General features: G+C 36.6%; 1 protein-coding gene and 1 long non-coding RNA gene across 2 annotated transcripts; both read left to right on the top strand.

The window, feature by feature from the left end:
- The first annotated feature begins 11,285 nt into the window (after positions 1-11,285).
- Positions 11,286-13,237, top strand: LOC132149607 (uncharacterized). Its single transcript, XR_009435042.1, has 3 exons — positions 11,286-11,329; positions 12,205-12,261; positions 13,118-13,237. It is a non-coding gene; the product is annotated as an uncharacterized LOC132149607 (long non-coding RNA).
- Positions 13,238-14,213: 976 nt separating this feature from the next.
- Positions 14,214-18,490, top strand: LOC132149606 (interferon-induced very large GTPase 1-like). Its single transcript, XM_059558988.1, has 3 exons — positions 14,214-14,379; positions 15,321-16,039; positions 16,196-18,490. The coding sequence occupies exons 1-3, from the start codon at positions 14,232-14,234 to the stop codon at positions 18,290-18,292; spliced, it is 2,964 nt and encodes a 987-aa protein (XP_059414971.1). The 5' UTR covers positions 14,214-14,231; the 3' UTR covers positions 18,293-18,490.
- The last annotated feature ends 2,153 nt before the right edge of the window (positions 18,491-20,643 follow it).

The following is a 20,643-nucleotide window of genomic DNA, read 5'->3' as shown; positions in this document are numbered from 1 at the left end:
CAACTGTAACTAGAAGGTCTGAGAGGAAATCTGCAAATTCTTTTAGGAATTCTGTATACGGCCCTGGTGGTCTATACACAGTAGCCAGAGCAAGAGATACACTGACAGTGTAACATTTAGCAGAAGTATTTCAAAAGAGTTAAACCTGTATCCTGTTTTCTGGGTAACATTGAGAATATCACTATATATTGTTGCAACACCTCCTCCACGACCAGTCTGACGGGGCTCATGCTTATAACAGAAGTTTGGTGGAGTAGACTCATTTAGACCAAAATAATCATTTGGTTTTAGCCAGGTTTCAGTCAAGCAGAGTACATCAAAACTATTTTCTGTGATCATTTCATTTACAATAACTGCTTTGGGTGTGAGTGATCTAATATTTATGAGCCCAAACTTTAAAAATTGTTTTTGTTCATTTACTTTACATTTTTCTGGTTTAATTACGATAAGATTTTTTCTAGATCCTACATTATATTTTGACCTCACTATTCGGGGAACAGACACAGTCTTAATAGTTTTTACAGCACAAGTACTTTTATCATTTAAGCGGGTGGAACAAAACTCATCATAATAGTTATTAGAGAATTGTCTTACTAGTCACATGGAGCGAAGTGTCCTGGAGATGTTGTCAGAGAGCAGCTCCGCTCCGATTCTGCTGGGGTGTAATCCATCAGCGCGAAACAGCCTAGGACGCTCCCAGAAAAGATTCCAGTTATTAACAAATAGCAGTTTCTGTTCTTTACACCATGACAACAGCCATTCATTTAAAGCAAAAAGTCTACTGAACCTTTCGTGTCCTCGTCGATACGTGGGCAGTGGTCCTGACACGACTATCGTCGCCGCGGGCGTCGTGCTACGAACCGTCTCGATCAGGCTGCTGAAGTCCCTCTTCAGCGTCTCCGTCTGCCGCAGTGTGGTGTCGTTAACCCCGGCGTGAAGCACGACCGCTCTGGGGCTCTCGTCGACCTTCAGGATCACGGGTATCTGCGCAGAAACATCGAGAACACGAGCACCAGGCAAACAATGAGTGTGCACTTTACCTTCGGCTAACGTAGCACTTACGTGTCGGACGATGGATTCTCCGATGATCACAGCGTCGCGTCCTGTCTCGCGGAGGGGAGCGAAGCGGTTCCGGATGGAGATGTCGAAGGCAGGAGGGGGAGAAGTCATCGACCGGGACCCGGCTCGCGTCCTCCGCTGTGGATGCACCCAGGGTCCGTGGTGTCCCGGCGTCGCAGTGAAGGACATCTGGGAAGATCGCGTCCTGGGTGCACCGGGCCTGTGCAGAGAAACACACGGAGTAGACGTGGTGGGACTGTTAGCAGATCGCTGTATACTTACCCCGGACTTGTGAGCGTCAGCCCGGGATGATTCCAGCGCGGTTCTCTGCTCTCTCAGCTGGGCCTGCCTCACCTCCAGGTCGCGAATCTGCTTTCCCATGGCCTCGAGCTCGAGCTGCACAGAGTGGAGACATTCATCCGCCATTAAAGCAAGTAACAGTGAGTACAGCAGTGGTAATGTGTGTGAATATAGTATTAGCAATGTTAGCGCAGTTAGCTGCAACCACGCCGCTGATGCTAACGGGCTAAAAGCTAATAGCGGACCCGGGAGATCAAAATAAAACTAGTGATAGCGAGGTGCTCTGATTGTTTTTGTTGTAGAATACAATAGAGGATATATTCACACGTTATATAAACGGAAACGATGATGTATAAAATTGATTTTTGAGTTAAAAATAGACAATGAAAAGAATATAGTGACGGAGCTCAAACGCAGTACAGCCGCCAACAACAAACAGGAAGTGTTTATATATATAGAGAGAACGACAAACGTTCTGAGGTGTGCAATTATTTTCTGGGAAATGCACGGGGAACGTAGTTCGAGGCAGCATGTTAACTGTAATAATGGTTAATAACACTGTTGGCACTGCCCTGATGATTTTATCAGTTAGCCTATTCAGTGTAGCATCTACAAAGGCTACACATGACATTTCTCACTAGCAAGGTAAAAACAGCGCTGTTTAGAGACGCTGCTGCAGAAGAGTGTTTAGAGACGCACAGAGGTAACTTACGTTAGCCTAATTCACACAGGTTCACTCTCTCTCTCAGTCGCTCTTTTAAAATAGGTTCATTAATAACTGCATGGGAATGCTATCAACGGCTCAAGCTTCTGTTACCAGCTTTAAAACGACGTTTTGGAACTAGCAAAAGAGGCATTGGATGAGATGCGGAAGAAATAATCCTACTCACAATAGTGATTTAAATACAAAAACCGGATGAATCCCTTTAAATATATCATCGGATCGATGTCTTGAGGTGTGGTAACCATAGTATAAGCGGAATAATTGACTGTTAATTAGACCGGGCCATTAATTATTAAATTATTACTCCGCTTTGCATCGTGACTGCATCACCACCTCGGGTGTGCATTATTTTTATAATAATTTAAATAATAATTCAACGGCCCATCGTCAGTTATTCCTGACATATATAAATACATATATATATTTATATTCATATATATATATATATATATATATATATATATATATATATATATATATATATATATATATATATATATATATATATATATATATATATATATATATATATATATATATATATGAACTCTTTATTCTAATTTTAAGATCTTCCCACCAATCTCCCTACAAGAAAAGAAAGAACCATTAGACTAAGTAAAACCTGGAATGTTAGGATTCTGCACTCTGAAAATATCTGTAAGTTTAGAGTCCTTAATAATATGCATGAGATCTATTGAACTGGAATCGAGTTTTATTGTTGTTATTGATTTCCTATCTTCTCTAGTTATTATACAATTAAAATCACCCACCATAATTACTGTACCATCTGGACTAATCAGATACACAACTATTTGTTATATTTAACAAATAATATTTAATGCCCTCTCATCTAACCAAAGGGTCTATGGACCCTTCTCCCAAAATGCAACTATCACCTCAAAAAAGGCAGAACAAGCCTCTGATTCCATAGCAACCAAAGGAACACTATCTGATAACACAAAAAAAATTCCCTCCAAAAGGTACCATTCCTCAATGGCTCACTCAAATCCTGAGGTAGACATTGTCACCCTAAATGGGTCACTTCGGCCTTGACTATTCATTCATTAAGATCCTCTGATTCAAACCGGTCTTTCTCATTACTCACTTCAGCAGAGACCAACTGGAGCCCCAAAGTCCATCAGGACTCTTTATCAAACAGTCGAGACATGCAAGTATCAAACTTAGTCTTATTAATTGATACATTTAAGTATCATATGCACCTTTTACAAAGGAGTGTTTGAACTAAGAAACTTATGTTTTCTTCAGGCTGTAGATCAGCTGAATATGAAATCATATGATAGCTTCATGTTTTGATTTCTCTTCTCTTTACTGCTTAAGCTTTAACCCTTTTTCCTATGCCAACTATATGCATGCGTGTGAGTGTGTGTATGCGTATGTTGTACTACTTTAAGTGTTTATGTAGTTAATAAAATCTTACTTGTACAGTATCACACTTGAGGTTGTTCACAGTGGTGTATTGTAACGAAGTAGTAATACTTTGTTACAGTACTTAAGTGTTTTTGGGGAGTATCTGTACCTAACTTGAATTTTTATATTTCAGCCAACATTTACTCCACTACATTTCCTAATTAAAATGTATACAGTCCTCGTGCACATATTTTACGTGTCGCATAGCTAACACAACCGTTTCAGATGACCAACTCAAGCTCTGTGAATGTACTGTATTCCAATCAATATGATCCCTACACCGGGTTCATTGCTCCCCATTCCCTGACCAGGGGTTTTCTTCACTTTGGAACATGGACTGGAATCAGGAACCGCTGATGTAGCCTATTGTAGTAATGTTGTCTCTGGTATTCTGGTCTGTGAGGATACAGTGAATACGTTCAGGGGGTGTGGCTTTGGACGGCGATTGCAGGGAGGGTGGGATATTCACATTCCATGCTATCAGGCTAATGTTTAAGTGCTTACACAGGGTCAACAGTCCTTGAAAGTTGCAACAACTCTTCTTTCGATAAGGTCAATATAGAGCTTTCAGCCTCTCTTTTTCGACTGCAGTGAGGAACTTACAGTAGACATTTCCAGGGGATCCATTCCATCTTGGAAGAAAAGCTGCTAACTTCGAATAGGAGCAAGGACTCCAATAGCAATCCCCAAGTCTTCATAGTCCACTACATTTTCCATTCCTCCATAATTCTGTTTTTTTGCTTTATTAGAGTAAGCTTGAGGACAATCATGAAACCTGTGGCTTTCTGCTCCACAAAGCTTGCATTTCTCTGGTAACTGACAATATTTGGAGCCAAGTTCTTTACTTTTACATTACGTCTACACATTTCCAGTTCACAGTTTACAGTTGATCTAAGGAGCCACATTTCCTGCATTCTTTTGGTAGTCCATTATAGAAAACATAACCTCTAATTTGGCCTAATTGGATTAATGAGGAAAGGTGGTGGTAATTAACCTCAGCATCCTTCTTCAAATGCACTTGAAATTTAGATGATCCATTTTTGATCCCATCCTCATCACTCACCAATATATAAATTCAACACTCAATACATGTTTTAAAATTCTACACAACATGTGTCAGTTTTAACACATCTATTTCTGCAGTATATACGCAAAGTATGCATGTTGTGTAGGGCCCCAGAAATGCCAGGGGGCCACCTTTCTCTAAAAGGCTATTTAAATTTATGTTTCATTTTTGATTTTGGCCAGTAGTTATGAAAACATGAATGTTTCTTTGCTTAATGTGGTGTGCTGTCACCCATTCGATGTAACACCCAAATCAGTCAAATCATGTAACATAACTGTAATATTCAGTCTCCTGCCATTCTAATACAGATTGTATTATTATTATTATATATATATATATATATATATATATATATATATATATATATATATATATATATATATATATATATATATGTATATATATATACATTTTTTTTTTATTTTACAGGAATTTCCTGGCAACTAATTGCTGTGAATTGTGCCATTAAATAACAGTAATTTACTGACATAAATTTACAGTTATTACTGACATAAATTTGCATAATGGTGAGCCACAAAAATTAAACTAACAGATTGGGTTGGGTATCATTTTTTTTTTTTTTTTTTACGATACCGGTGCCATTTCGATACTTTTAAAATGGTACCAGTGCCTAAACGGTGTCTGAACTTATACTTAAAAAAATTATGGATAACATTAAAGAACATTACAAATGCCAGGTTGTAATTCCCTTACTCGAAGGCTAATAAATGTATTTCATGATCTGGGTCATTGTTTAATACAAAACCACACATAATGTTTCTATTGTCTATCTCTGTCAATCATTCTGATATTTAGTTGTTAAATGAGTGCTGTCTGTCACTGTCTTTAATCAGTTCTGTGAATTACTGTATGCTCATTCTTTATAAAGTAGCAACAATGTTGTTTGTAAAGTACAGTACTGTGCAAAAGTCTTAGGCACATTTATCACACACATTATGGCACATTATGTATTATCAACCCCCCAAAAAAGGGTTTTAAGCCAGTTATATATATATTTTGCTGTAGTGTGCAGTTTTATTTGCTAACAGTTAACTGTTGCCGTTCATTGACCTTTATTACTATTATTATTTTTACAGTGTATGTCAGTTGCAATGATCTTTAACTATTATTTCCAGTAATTGTAAATGTTTGGTACAATGCAAAGTTACAGTGTTTTTTTTTATGTCTATCCAGTCAACTGCTTTTGTTGATCTCTCTCTAACTCAAGCATGTCCAAACTTGGTCTTGCAGAGTTTAGCTCCAGCTTGCCTCAGCACACTTACTAGTATACTAGTAAGACCTTGATTATCTGGTTTAGGTGTGTTTAATTGGGGTTAAACTCTGCAGGACACTGGTCCTCCAGGAGCAGGATTGGACAACCCTGATGTAGCTTATTTGTACTCTGCAAAGTCAAGGAAGAAACTTTGCTTAATTTATTGTACCATTTAGGGCTGTCACGATATTAGATTTTTCACATCATGATTATTGTGGCCATAAGAATTCACAATATCAATATATTGTGTTATCTATAGAAACCTTGGGAGGAAAAGGATATCAGTCCAATTATTTTTTACTTTATTGATTTTTTTCTTTTTCACCCAATGAACATATCTACTGGTTAACACAGGGCACAAGACTCTGGCTTTCTTTGTCTTCTTTAAAGCTCCTATGAAATAATGAGACAGAAAATACTGTCAAGTTCAACAGGATAAATATTAATGGTAACACGTTACAATAAGATGTCATTTGTCATTATAAAAAATTTATGTATTAACTAATATGAATGAACAATGACCAATACATTAATTACACAATGTATTAATCTTTGTTAATGTTAATTAAAATAGAATCATTCATTGTTCAATTTAGTTCACAGTGCATTAATGTTTACAAACACAACTTGTGATTTTATAAAATTTTGTTCATTATTATTTATGTTATTTATATATGTTAACTAATGTAATTAACTAATGTCTACTATCCTTATTGAAGAATAATGGCAGATGAGGCATTTAGTGCATGGCTCTGTGACCAACTTAACATTTTACAGAGTTTAATGTAGCAATGTGGTCGCTCTGTTTTTCAAGATCAGTTTTAATCGTGTAACTGTTAATAGATTTGAACAAAGAAATAAAGTGTTACTATGCACAGGACGTATTAATTGCAAATACAAAAATAAGACAAGTAAAGAAAATGCGGTCCTTATTAAAATAATCACCCTTTACTACAATATAGGGACACAGAAAACCGCAGTTAAAAGGATAATATAAGGATTCCCATTCTATGACTAGTAAAATCATAACAACTTACTCTGACGAACACAGTTCTTCTCAAAGAAGCTGAGAGCGCTGCATATATACTGCCACCTGAGCACTCAACCAGGTCAATGTCAATGTCACCTTTATTTATATAGCGCTTTAAACAAAATACATTGCGTCAAAGCAACTGAACAACATTCATTAGGAAAACAGTGTCAATAATGCAAAAATGAGAGTTAAAGGCAGTTCATCATTGGATTCAGTTATGTCATCTCTGTTCAGTTAAATAGTGTCTGTGCATTTATTTGCAATCAAGTCAACGATATCGCTGTAGATGAAGGGTCCCCAACTAAGCAAGCCAGAGGCGACAGCGGCAAGGAACCGAAACTCCATCGGTGACAGAATGGAGAAAAAAACCTTGGGAGAAACCAGGCTCAGTTGGGGGGCCAGTTCTCCTCTGACCAGACGAAACCAGTATTTCAATTCCAGGCTGCAGCAAAGTCAGATTGTGCAGAAGAATCATCTGTTTCCTGTGGTCTTGTCCTGGTGCTCCTCTGAGACAAGGTCTTTACAGGGGATCTGTATCTGGGGCTCTAGTTGTCCTGGTCTCCGCTGTCTTTCTGGGATGTAGAGGTCCTTTCTAGGTGCTGATCCAGCATCTGGTCTGGGTGACTGCAGTGACCCTCTGATCTGGACACAGACTGGATCTGGTGGCCACGGTGACCTCGGAACAAGAGAGAAACAGACAAATATTAGCGTAGATGCCATTCTTCTAATGATGTAGCAAGTACATAGGTTGTTATGGGAAGTGTTTCCGGTTCCGGTTTACCTAATTAATGCAGCCTAAAAATCCTTTAACGGATTTGGATAATAAAAGCATATTAGTATGTTATGTGTATGCCAGGTTAAAGAGATGGGTCTTTAATCTAGATTTAAACTGCAAGAGTGTGTCTGCCTCCCGAACAATGTTAGGTAGGTTATTCCAGAGTTTGGGCGCCAAATAGGAAAAGGATCTGCCGCCTGCAGTTGATTTTGATATTCTAGGTATTATCAAATTGCCTGAGTTTTGAGAACGTAGCGGACGTAGAGGATTATAATGTAAAAGGAGCTCATTCAAATACTGAGGTGCTAAACCATTCAGGGCTTTATAAGTAATAAGCAATATTTTAAAATCTATGCGATGCTTGATAGGGAGCCAGTGCAGTGTTGACAGGACCGGGCTAATATGGTCATACTTCCTGGTTCTAGTAAGAACTCTTGCTGCTGCATTTTGGACTAGCTGTAGTTTGTTTACTAAGCGTGCAGAACAACCACCCAATAAAGCATTACAATAATCTAACCTTGAGGTCATAAATGCATGGATTAACATTTCTGCATTTGACATTGAGAGCATAGGCCCTAATTTAGATATATTTTTGAGATGGAAAAATGCAGTTTTACAAATGCTAGAAACGTGGCTTTCTAAGGAAAGATTGCGATCAAGTAGCACACCTAGGTTCCTAACTGATGACGAAGAATTGACAGAGCAACCATCAAGTCTTAGACAGTGTTCCAGGTTATAAGCAGAGTTTTTAGGTCCTATAATTAACACCTCTGTTTTTTCAGAATTTAGCAGTAAGAAATTACTCGTCATAAAGTTTTTTATATCGACTATGCAATCCATTAGTTTTTCAAATTGGTGTGTTTCACCGGGCTGCGAAGAAATATAGAGCTGAGTATCATCAGCATAACAGTGAAAGCTAACACCATGTTTCCTGATGATATATCCCAAGGGTAACATATAAAGCGTGAAGAGTAGCGGCCCTAGTACTGAGCCTTGAGGTACTCCATACTGCACTTGTGATCGATAGGATACATCTTCATTCACTGCTACGAACTGATGGCGGTCATATAAGTACGATTTAAACCATGCTAATGCACTTCCACTGATGCCAACAAAGTGTTCAAGTCTATGCAAAAGAATGTTGTGGTCAATTGTGTCAAACGCAGCACTAAGATCCAATAAAACTAATAGAGAGATACACCCACGATCAGATGATAAGAGCAGATCATTTGTAACTCTAAGAAGAGCAGTCTCAGTACTATGATACGGTCTAAATCCTGACTGGAAATCCTCACATATACCATTTTTCTCTAAGAAGGAATATAATTGTGTGGATACCACCTTTTCTAGTATCTTGGACAGAAAAGGGAGATTCGAGATTGGTCTATAATTAACTAGTTCTTTGGGGTCAAGTTGTGGTTTTTTGATGAGAGGCTTAATAACAGCCAGTTTGAAGGTTTTGGGGACATGTCCTAATGACAATGAGGAATTAATAATAGTCAGAAGAGGATCTATGACTTCTGGAAGCACCTCTTTCAGGAGCTTAGATGGTATAGGGTCTAACATACAAGTTGTTGGTTTAGATGATTTAACAAGTTTATACAATTCTTCCTCCTATAGTAGAGAATGAGTGGAACTGTTCCTCAGGGGATCTATAGTGCACTGTCTGATGTGATACTGTAGCTGACGGCTGAATGGTTGCAATTTTATCTCTAATAGTATTGATTTTAGAAGTAAAGTAGTTCATAAAGTCATTACTGCTGTGGTGTTGGGAAATGTCAACACTTGCTGAGGCTTTATTTTTCGTTAATTTAGCCACTGTATTGAATAAAAACCTGGGGTTATGTTTGTTTTCTTCTAAAAGAAAAGAAAAGTAATCGGATCTAGCAGTTTTTAATGCTTTTCTGTAGGATATGTTACTTTCCCGCCAAGCAATACGAAATACCTCTAGTTTTGTTTTCCTCCAGCTGCGCTCCATTTTTCGGGCTGCTCTCTTTAGGGTGCGAGTATGCTCATTATACCATGGTGTCAAACTGTTTTCCTTAACCTTCCTTAAGCGTAAAGGAGCAACTTTATTTAAAGTGCTAGAAAAGAGAGAGTCCATAGTTTCTGTTACATCATCAAGTTGTTCTGAGGTTTTCGATATGCTAAGGAATTTGGATACATCAGGAAGATAACTTAAAAAGCAGTCTTTTGTGTTAGAAGTGATGGTTCTTCCATACTTGTAACAAGAAGTAGAATTTACAATTTTGGCTATATGAATTTTGCAAAGAACTAAATAATGATCTGAGATATCATCACTTGGCTGAATAATTTCAACACCATCAACATCAATTCCATGTGACAGTATTAAATCTAGAGTATGATTTCGACAATGAGTAGGTCCTAAAACGTGTTGTCTAACACCAATAGAGTTCAGAATGTCTATAAATGCTGATCCCAATGCATCGTTTTCATTATCAACATGGATATTAAAATCACCAACTATTAAAACTTTATCTGCAGCCAGAACTAACTCGGATGTAAAATCACCAAACTCTTTAATAAAGTCTGTATGGTGCCCTGGTGGCCTGTATACAGTAGCCAGTACAAACATAACAGGGGATTTATCATTAACATTTGTTTCTTTGGATAATGTTATATGAAGAACCATTACTTCAAATGAGTTATACTTGAAGCCTGCCCTCTGAGAAATCCTGAAAACGTTGTTATAAATTGAAGCAACACCTCCACCTTTGCCTTTTAGACGTGGCTCATGTTTATAACAGTAATCTTGGGGGGTGGACTCATTTAAAATAATGTAATCATCAGGTTTTAGCCAGGTTTCTGTCAAACAGAGTACATCTATATTATGATCATAGGTACTGGTGATGGAGTATTTACATGTTATCATAAGAAAACTGTTCATTTTAAATATTGTGGTTATCGCTAATACCGGTATATAGTCACACACTAAATTAACACGATATCTATAATTGTTGCTTTGAATGTCACGGTTATCTACAATACCGGTATAGTGCGACACCCCTAGTACCATTTCAATCAGGTTAAATCTCTTTGGGAGGACTTAAGTTGTTATTTGTTGTTCTTTTATAAAATATGATTTAAAATTTTGGTTTAAATATGTTTCTTTATCTTTCTGGCAGTGATGTGTTTTAAAATCATGCTACTGATCTTGTTGTAAAATTTCCTTGTGTTGCATTGTAAATATTTTGTTCACAAAAAATTAATTAAAAAAAAATATATATAATAATTCTCTCAGGATTTTCCCCTGGATTTGATGTCTTGCTGAGATTTTGCCTATTGTAATATCTCTTAAACTCGATTATAGCAATATAAGAATGACAAGTTTCTTTATCATTGATGATATTCTTCTTACTGATTGAGGTGCTTGTTTTTCTTTTTCATTCTTTTTCTTCCTTTTCCTTTTATGTTACTGTATTTCAATGCAATGCTGTTTCTTGTCTTGCAATAAAAATAAGAAAAAATATGTCCCTGCTTTCAATTCTGCACTTTCGATTGCAAGCTGCAATATTGTTTTCAAAGTGAGCACAAGACAGGCAGCAACAGGATTTTACTTTTGTAACATGCCTGACTCCACCTGCAAAATTCTTCCTGATCTGGTGTTGGCAATAACAAACTTTTAAATGCGATGGAACCTCAACATACAGGTAACGCATTTCCTTTATGTTTGTTATGTTAAATATAAATGAGATGCAATAATTAATTATGAGATTAATAAATGTATTATACAGTATCAGTGAGTTATTTTTTGTTTTTCTGTGTGTAAAACAATGTGATGAGAATCAGAAATGTTAGGTTATGTTCAGTTCTACGTGCAAATGTAACATTAGTGTAACAGGAGATGCAGGAGCATATACTTGATTATTGCATAAGTTGAAATAAAAGTGCCATATCATGTTGTTTAATACAAATGACTTAAAACGAAAATGCCTTTAGTGATTCAAATAATTCGGTCAGGATTCAAGACTTTTATTTGTCACATACACGATTATATAGAGCATATATAATCAGCAGTGAAATGTGAGATCATGTCAAATCATTCAGTGTGGTTCTGAAGAGCAGTTTATTTCTGTCAGCTGTCATTTATAAAGCATAAAAAAGCAACCCTCACCAAAGTGATGCTTCTACAAGCTTTACTATGAGATTCTATCAACTCCTGCTTTATTTCAAACGTTTCATTACTAACATTGTTTATTGAGGAGTCTGCTTTAGAGAACAAGTTGAGTCATGAGCTCTTGGGACGGAAGTCAAATCTGTTTGCCTTCATCATGGATTATATGAGAACATGTGAAGTTGTAAAACAGTTTATTATATACTATTTTATATACTTTGTACAGTAGTTAAAATTAGTAAAAATAAAATTATATCAAAATAAACAAGAATTATTGTTCAAGCCCACAAGTCGACTTTTACTGTAACCTGTATTGCTGCTTAGATTAATACTTTAAAGATGTTGATTTCTATTGGTTCGTGTTTCTGTGATGACAGAGTCAAATGTAAGTCTAAAACATTTGTTTCCTAGCGATGGCTGGCCACAAACCTGTGTGCAGAACACAGAGCAAAGACAGTCCTCCTAAAAGTAAGTCTTACATACAAACACATGGAATAATTAATAAATTATGAGAAGAAAAAAAATAACTCAGAATATAAGCTTTGTCATGACAACTCTCTGAGGGTCTGGCATGACAATGACGTGCACAGAGCGGGGCAGGGGGGCTCAAGCCGGCTCAAAATTGCCCCCTGAACACGATTGCTACTGAGGATGACCCCAACCAACCACTCTATTTAAAATGTAATAAGTATTGTAACTATTTAAATTACTTTATTAAAGTATTGTAACTTATTACATTTGGTTACTTTTTAATTACTTTTCAAAATTTCTAATGAGTGTTTTCAACTGTTTACAGTCAAACGACTGTTTCATCTGTAATTTTGAAACATTTAAAGCAGGCAGGGTTAACCTTACAGTAGTACTCAACAGTCATTACTGTCAGAATTTCAGAATCCTTCATCGTTTGAATTAAGTTTAATTTATTTGTTATTTTTTACTTTAAGATTGAGGTTAAATACAGATTTAAAACCATATACAAATAAATTGTTTAATAGCTATGATACCATTTTTAAATCAAACTTTTGCATAGTAATGGCAGGAAACAAAAGCATCTAACAGTAATTAAAAAATATGTAATTCCATTAACTTACTTCCCAACACTGCTGAGCAATAAGCACAGCCCCTCAAAATGTCTGTGCACGGCCCTGATTCTTAACATAATATTCAGTGTTTTAAATAAAGCATGAGAACTCTGACATGTATGTGAAGTGTTTGCAAACTATTGCACTTATAGAATTCAAAACTGTTTTTTGCAGTTATCATCTGGTAGAAAACGCCTTATCTCTTTTGAGGAGTGTTCAGATGTGTGTGTTGTGTGTTTCAGTGAGTGATCTGAAGGTTGTTCTGCTAGGGAAGAGCGTGTCAGAAAACAGTGGTGTTGGAAACTTCCTGTTAGGACGAGCAGCGTTTGACAGTGAAGCTCCTCCAGGTGTTGTAGAGCGAGTCGGAGGAAGACTGAAGGACAGACATGTGACCATCATCAACAGTCCTCAGCTGCTCCAGAGAAACATCTCATGGTATCAGATGAGACAGACAGTGAGAGAGTGTGTGTATCTGTCTGATCCAGGACCTCATGTGATCGTGCTGCTCCTCAAACATGAGCAGTGTTCAACAGAAGATCACAAGTGTGTGGAGAAGGTGCTGCACTCTTTCTCTGAGAAGGTTTATCAACACATCATGGTGCTCACGACACAAGAAACCAATGAAACCAATGACATCCTACAGAAAATCATTCAGAAATGTGCAAACAGACACTTCAGTCTTCAGAGGAGCAGCTCTCCAGATGATCTTCTGCAGATGTTTGAGGACATTGTGAAAATGAATGATGGACATCACCTGGTTTGTACTGAATATGAAGGCTCTTCATATTTTACAATGAAGCAACAGGCTATAAAAAGACGTGAGTATGAAATAATTCGATTTTTCTACTATTAAATGAAATATAATTCAAGTTTAATTTTTTTCTTCTTTTTCTGTTAGTTTCAGAGGGTGTGAAGCTGAATCTGGTTGTGTGTGGAAGTGACGGGACATTAAAATCCTTCATATCAGAGCAGATCCTGCAGCAGACAGACAGAAGATCAGATGTGGAGCTTCATGGACATCAGATCAGTCTGGTGGAGCTTCCAGCTCTGTTTAACATTCGGCTCTCAGAGGAGGAAGTGATGCGTCAGACTCTCCACTGTGTGTCTCTCTGTCACCCTGGAGTTCATGTTTTCCTTCTCATTATTCCTGACGCTCAACTTAATAATGAAGACAAAGCAGAAATGGAGGAGATCCAGAGAATATTCAGCTCAAGAATTAACAAACATGTCATGATCCTCATAATGCAGGATTCAGAGCATCAGACAGAAGAACTCAATGAAGAAACAAAGTCTGTCATTGAGAGTTTTGGAGGACGGTATAATATCTTTAGTCCCAGCACACAAGTGTCCACATTGATGGAGAACATCGAGCAGATGGTGGAGCAAAACAGTGAAAGGTTTTTCTCCATGGAGACATTTTTGGATACACAGATGAAAAAACTGCTGAAATTTGAAGAGATGATGAAGAAAATCAGTTCATTAGAAAAGCATTTTCTGTCAAAAAGTAATAACCAAAAATAATTTCAAGTCTTAAACTACAGAGCTAGAAAAATTTTTGATTTTTCTTTTAATTTGTTTCATAAATTATTATTTTAAAAAAAAAATGTATATTTTTAAACAGCTGAGGTAAATTTCAGAACTCCAGCATTCTCCAATTCCAAAATTCTAATTCAGAAATTCTGTACAAAAACAAGGTCAAAGGTCAAGCTTCACAGTCAAGTCGATCCTTTTGACCAGTCACAGAACTATTACAGCCCTCTATAATGGTGACATTGAAAGTTTTGATGTAAGTTTATAATATGAATATTTACAGATAATTTGTTATTCAAAAAATATCTATAAAATACACCATAAATAATTTTTTAGTTTAATGTCACATCTAAACTTAATATTTACAAAATTCACAGTTTTGTCTGCTCCATATTGAACACTCTCCTCTGAAACACGTGTTATACTACACATTTACCCAGTTTGTGACAGATAAAAATATATAGTAAACCGTTTTTAATTACAACAGAACATTAATGTTTTTTTCTGTTTCTAGAGGTCTACTTCCAGGCAAAGTTTAGTTCAAACTTCTAACAAACACGCTTGAACTAAATAATCAAGGTCTATTGGTAGTGGAAATTATAACCTGATCTCATGCTTCTGCGTATCAATACCACAAGTTTGTTTTTCTATTAGGTGTACTATTTAAATGGCATGCATAAAATACACAATAATTAGGATTCAAACACGTGCGTATCACATGCATGCCAAACTCGATTTCTGTGTATAAATAGCACACCAAATAGAAACCAAAAATCATGCTATTGATACAAATTTTCATGAGATTGGGCTCCCACTTAGTGTGAGGATCAACAGGGCAGATGCTCACAAAGGGACTCCACCACTGGTCATTGTGTTTTTATTAAGCTTTAATACTACTTTTTTTTTCTTTTAAAGGTTCAGCAGAGAGCAAAGATGATGTGAGGAGGGTGCTGCTGGGAAAAGGTGTTTGTGCAACCAGAAACAGCATCAGAAACGAAGAGGAGATAAGAGAAGTGGAATTCAGAAGAGAAATACCAAAACAAGAAGCATATCAGAGAAAGATACGTGATGAGATGAGACGAGAACAGGAGACATTAAAACATGACATGGAGGAAATGAGGCAAGAAAAAGAAAACCTTCAGATCAAATATGACACAGAAATAGACAGACTGATTAATATGATAGAGAATGTGAAGAAACGAGAAGAACAATATAAAATAGCAATAAATGAAAAAGAAAAGAAAGAGAGAGAGATCCATGATGAGATGAAAAGAGAACGAGATGAGTGGGAGAGACAAAAACTAGAAGAAAGACAAAGAAAAGAAGAAGATGAGAAAAGGAGAGAGAGAGAAAAACAGACGTCTGACGAACGGTTTCAGAGACTCAAGAGTGAAATGGAGGGAATAATCAGAGAGAATGAGAGAATAGAAAGGGAGAGACAAGAACAACTAGAGGAATTCGAGAAGAGATTGAAAAAAGAAAGTGAAATGAGAGAAAATCAACAACATGCTTTTAAAGAAACACTGAAACTCCTTGAAGAGAAGCAAACAAGACGAGTAGAGTGGAGAGAAGATGAAAGAGAGAAAGAGGAGATGAAAAATAAGATCTGCTCTGAAACTAATGATTCATTGCAGGTTAGTGTTCATGTCACTTCTTGTCTTTCATGTTCTGTTAAAAGAACTATAATAATTATGATAATAACAGAGCAACTCTCAAAACAGACAATGACAATGAAAGTTTTTTGAATATTTTGTTTACTGAATGATTTTTGTTGGTATCAACTCCTAAAGGTCATAGCCTACAGGAAACTGGAGAGCGAATACAGCAAGTGGTCCTGGAGTCTCCACAGTGCCATCATGAAAACTGAGAACAAACTACACAACCATATAGAAAATCAAGCAATTTGTAAGGTTGATGAAACTGATCTTCAAAAAGAACTAAAGGAGACAAGTAAAAAAGTGGAAAAATCCATGTCTGAATTCTTTGAGAAAGACAAAAATAAAGATATGCTGTTTCAATGGAAAACCTCTTGTGAAATCAAAATCAAAGAGCTTCAGGAAAACATTGTGAGAGAAACAAAGAGGAAATTAACTGAGGTTCTCCAGCAGCAAGAACTGAAGAAAAAGATTGATGTTAAGAGGACACACCATGAAAACACTCTCTATGAAAAGAGCAAAGAACTTGCCTTAAACCTCAAAGACAAAATAAGTGATAAAGACACACTGAATAAAGAGTTTGATTTGTTTTGGGAACAATGGATGAGGAAGATCATCACAGACACTGGTCCAATTGAAGACACTGACATAATGAGAGATGTGAGAGAGATCCTCAGTGACGTCCATGATGGTGTTCCTATAGACCACAAGAAGTGGAGGGATATTTTTTGTGTGTCTAATTATTCAGATTATGTATGGTTAAAGAGATTCAGTGGACTTACAAGAATTTTAACGAATGTCTACAAATCAGCTAAAGAGAACTTTGGCGACTTTCTGTCTAAAGAGGATAAAGACCAAATAACATCTTTTATCTCAGACGTTGCTATGCAGACAGACACAATGGTTCAGTTGTTTGACATTTCAAAGGTGGGCTACAACATCAGCTGCATTCAACAACTCATAGGTTACATCAAGAGGAGAGTAACAGAACATCAGGAAGGACCAGTGAATTATGAGTTCAAGAATGAATTCTTCATTGATTTGGTTTATACCATCTGTAATAAGGCAAATAAGATTATCACTGATGAACACAGAATGTTCATGGAAGACAATGATCCTCTTCTCTATTTGGAGGAGAAGAGAAAGGAATACTATTGTATTTTCCAGAAACACCTTAATGGAGCCACATCAGCTGCCATTTTTGGTGAGATCATCTGTCAGAAACTTAAAGAGCCTATTAAGCAGAGTCTCTACAAAAAGACGGCAAGAGATTTGACAGATGAAATAATGATTAACTGTGAAACACTGAAGGGAAACAGATCAAAACTGGAAAAACACATCCTGAAGTTGTTAGCAGAAAATGAGAATTTTTCTGCATACATGGACTACATTAATTATCCCAGAGATCACTTCAAGAGTTTCATCAGAGATGAAGTCAGTCGGTACATCACCCGTAAGTTCAGTGCGAGTGTTTGGCCCAAGATGAAGCAGAACATCATACTCCTGCAGCAGAGGATAATGAAAGCATCACATGAATTTAATGAATGTTTTAAAGAGAACAGTGGAGATGTTAGTTTGTGGTTAAAGAGTTTCACACTGCAGCTTTCAGATGTGCTGATCTTCTCAGAAGAAGACCTTGATGGAGTGAAACATGATGATGTTGACTGTAAACTCATAAAAGGAGTGATAAAGAAAGTACTTCCTCATATTATGTCAGACATCAGCAGAGAATTCAACATAAAAACATTTAATGAAAAACTGAAATTCAAGTCCAAGCCAGATGAGATATTGATTGATCACTTGTGTCGGTGCTGTTGGGCTCAGTGTCCGTTCTGTAAAGCTACCTGCACCAACACCATAGAAAACCATGAGCGGGATCACAGTGTTGCTTTCCACAGAGTGAGGGGAATTAATGGCACATGCTACCGTTTTACACAGAGTCTTTGTGCTGATATTTGCACAAATTTAGTGGCAAATGATCAGGATATTTGTCTATCAAGTAGAAAGATTTCTTGGAAAGAAATCAAAATAACAGGGCCTAAATATGACATGTGGAGCATCATCCCTGGCCACTCAGTGCTGCCCTACTGGAAGTGGTTTGTGTGCAGATTCCAGAAAGATCTGGAAACATACTACAATAAAACATTTGAGTGTGAGGGTGAGATTCCATATGAATGGAGAACATACACAAAACAGGATGCTATTGAGAGTTTAGACAAATATATTATATAAATGCAGCAGATACAGAATGAATATTTTACCTCATTACTGGAGTCTGCTCTGATCACAAAACCTCACTGAGACTCAGAATTCATCAACATCTCAGCAGAACATCGAAGCACAAAATAAGTTTGAGTCAAGTATTCTCTTTCACATAAAAGTATTTGTAAACATATTTTTCAAGAATATGCCCGATTGTGGCAAAGAGACAAAACTGTTCATGACATAAATATATTGTTAAGACAAGAGAGAAGTATTTGTTTTGTTGTTTTGAAAGACCACGCCGAAAATACACACACAATGGTCATTGGATGTTTGGCGACGTAGCTGGCTATCAGTTATCCATCAGCTGGCTGGCGTTGAAAAGAAAAACTTTGATCGAAAAAGTCCGCTTTAACATTCTGATCCCGCTGATTCTGATTCGGATGCCATCAAGCGCTATCTCTGGTCGTAATCAGTCCTTCACTGACCAATCAGCGTTCATTAGCAGAATGCTAGCGTGTTATGGGCAACAACAACTCAACCTGTAAGAAATCGAAAGGACATTAGTACTCGTTCATTCAACTTTCGACCTATAACCCATGTTGAACTTGCAAAACCTACAATCAGATCTGAGATTTCTCATAGGCAATCGGGTGAAAGGGACAAATTTAGCTGTCTAGCCCCATAGACGCCCATTCATTTTGCACTCATGGCGAAAATTCAACCAAAATTCGGTACAACAGGACTTAATAGGGAGTGGGAAGGCTCTCCGTAGTTAGGCTCTGGTTGTATTGAGGATTGAGGAAGTAGCATGTCTCTTATAAATTGTCTCTGCCGAAGTTACACATACAGTGTTTCACTCAATTGAGGCTAAAGAAAAGGTTTTTTGATTACTCACTCAGCGTCTGAGTGATTTCAATGTTAAGTCAATGTTAAGGTCCTGCGGCGCGAATGAGGCGTTTAGCGCATCGAGTTCACACAAATGAGGCGAAATGACTAGCACAGATAATGCATCTGTCTTTTCTATAATTTCATTGATTTAATTCTTGCGTGTTTTTTCATTGTGCTTGATCACAGTTCATTAGTATGGGGAAAGATAAGCTATTAAAGTAAAAATATTGCATTAGGCTGCCTCTGTTTTTTTCACAAATCGCACCCTGAGCATATATCTAACTAATATTTTCCATACATGTTCATCAGGTGGAAAGGTTGTTTGCTTCATTTGCAGTAGATGGCGTTTCACAGAACGCACATACATTGAAATTTCACACAGCATCTCTGTGTTGCTATGGAGAACCATATCACCATGGCAACTTCTGTGCAATCTGAAGACTAGAGTGATGTTGTTTTGAAGGATCATTACCTGGAAGTTAATTAGACACATCAACATATCAATTACATCAGGCATTTAGCATCAATGCAGTTTAATTCGACTCATTCATGTCCTTTGCTTCTTAATCTTAAAACTAAAAATAAGTCAAAGGTGTAATAGTTTGTGCCAGAAACGTTACATTGCGTGTACAGCTGTTGTGTAGTTTTCTTTCTTTTTTTCTAATCATTCATCTTTTTTTAATGCCGCAATGAGTAGAACATCAAAATAGTGCATCATTATCTTTGCCATTAACTATGACTAAACAGACAGATCTCTAGCGGTCGCTAAACATACAGAGATGCTATCAGATAGTAATACAAAAGTACTTTGATTTATACTTTGATGAAGGTTCTTCATGCTATGGTTTTACTACGATACTATATAAACAAAACAATACGTTAGGCCTACATTTTATGGTAACATGACGAAGAAAAAACATATTACTAATAATATGGATGATGTTTTAGTACTCCCTAGACCTGATTAGTTATTTAACACTGGCAGTTTTCAGTTCATGTGATCATATAATCGCTATACCTACTCCCACGTGCCAAATGCTTTTGATCTCTACCGTGTGAGCACGAGACTGCAGAGACAAAGCATATGACGTATACACTGAATCACCACTAGAGGGCAGTTTAACCTTACATGACAAACCGTGCAAACTGCTCAGAGCATCTATCCATCTTCTTTAATTATGATTTATTATTTATATTTGTGTACTTTATTCATAACTATTTTAAATCATTTTTCTTTAATAAAATATATAAAAATAATTCTAAATATAATCTAAATAATAATAAATAAATCAGTTTAATAAAATAAAAGCATTGAAAATATAATAATTATAACAAATACTGGGTAGATTGCTTACAAATTGTAGTCTGTTACTGATTGCAAATTACATGACAAAAATTGTAGTTAGTAACATAATCCATTACATTACTTTTTTTTAGTTAATGTTATCAGAATACTCTTTGATTACTTTTGACCTAACTTCATCAGATTG

The sequence above is a fragment of the Carassius carassius genome, chromosome 9 (genome assembly GCF_963082965.1).
Source record: "Carassius carassius chromosome 9, fCarCar2.1, whole genome shotgun sequence".
Lineage (NCBI taxonomy): Eukaryota > Metazoa > Chordata > Actinopteri > Cypriniformes > Cyprinidae > Carassius > Carassius carassius.
This window is presented reverse-complemented; position numbering and strand designations above follow the sequence as displayed.

Excerpts from the sequence above, each read along its gene's own strand:
- LOC132149606 (XM_059558988.1), top strand. The coding sequence starts at position 14,232 with ATGGAGAACATCGAGCAGATGGTGGAGCAAAACAGTGAAAGGTTTTTC. Across the intron at positions 14,380-15,320 it reads AAAGCATTTTCTGTCAAAAA|GTTCAGCAGAGAGCAAAGAT; the intron begins GTAATAACCAAA and ends TTTCTTTTAAAG. Across the intron at positions 16,040-16,195 it reads AAACTAATGATTCATTGCAG|GTCATAGCCTACAGGAAACT; the intron begins GTTAGTGTTCAT and ends CAACTCCTAAAG.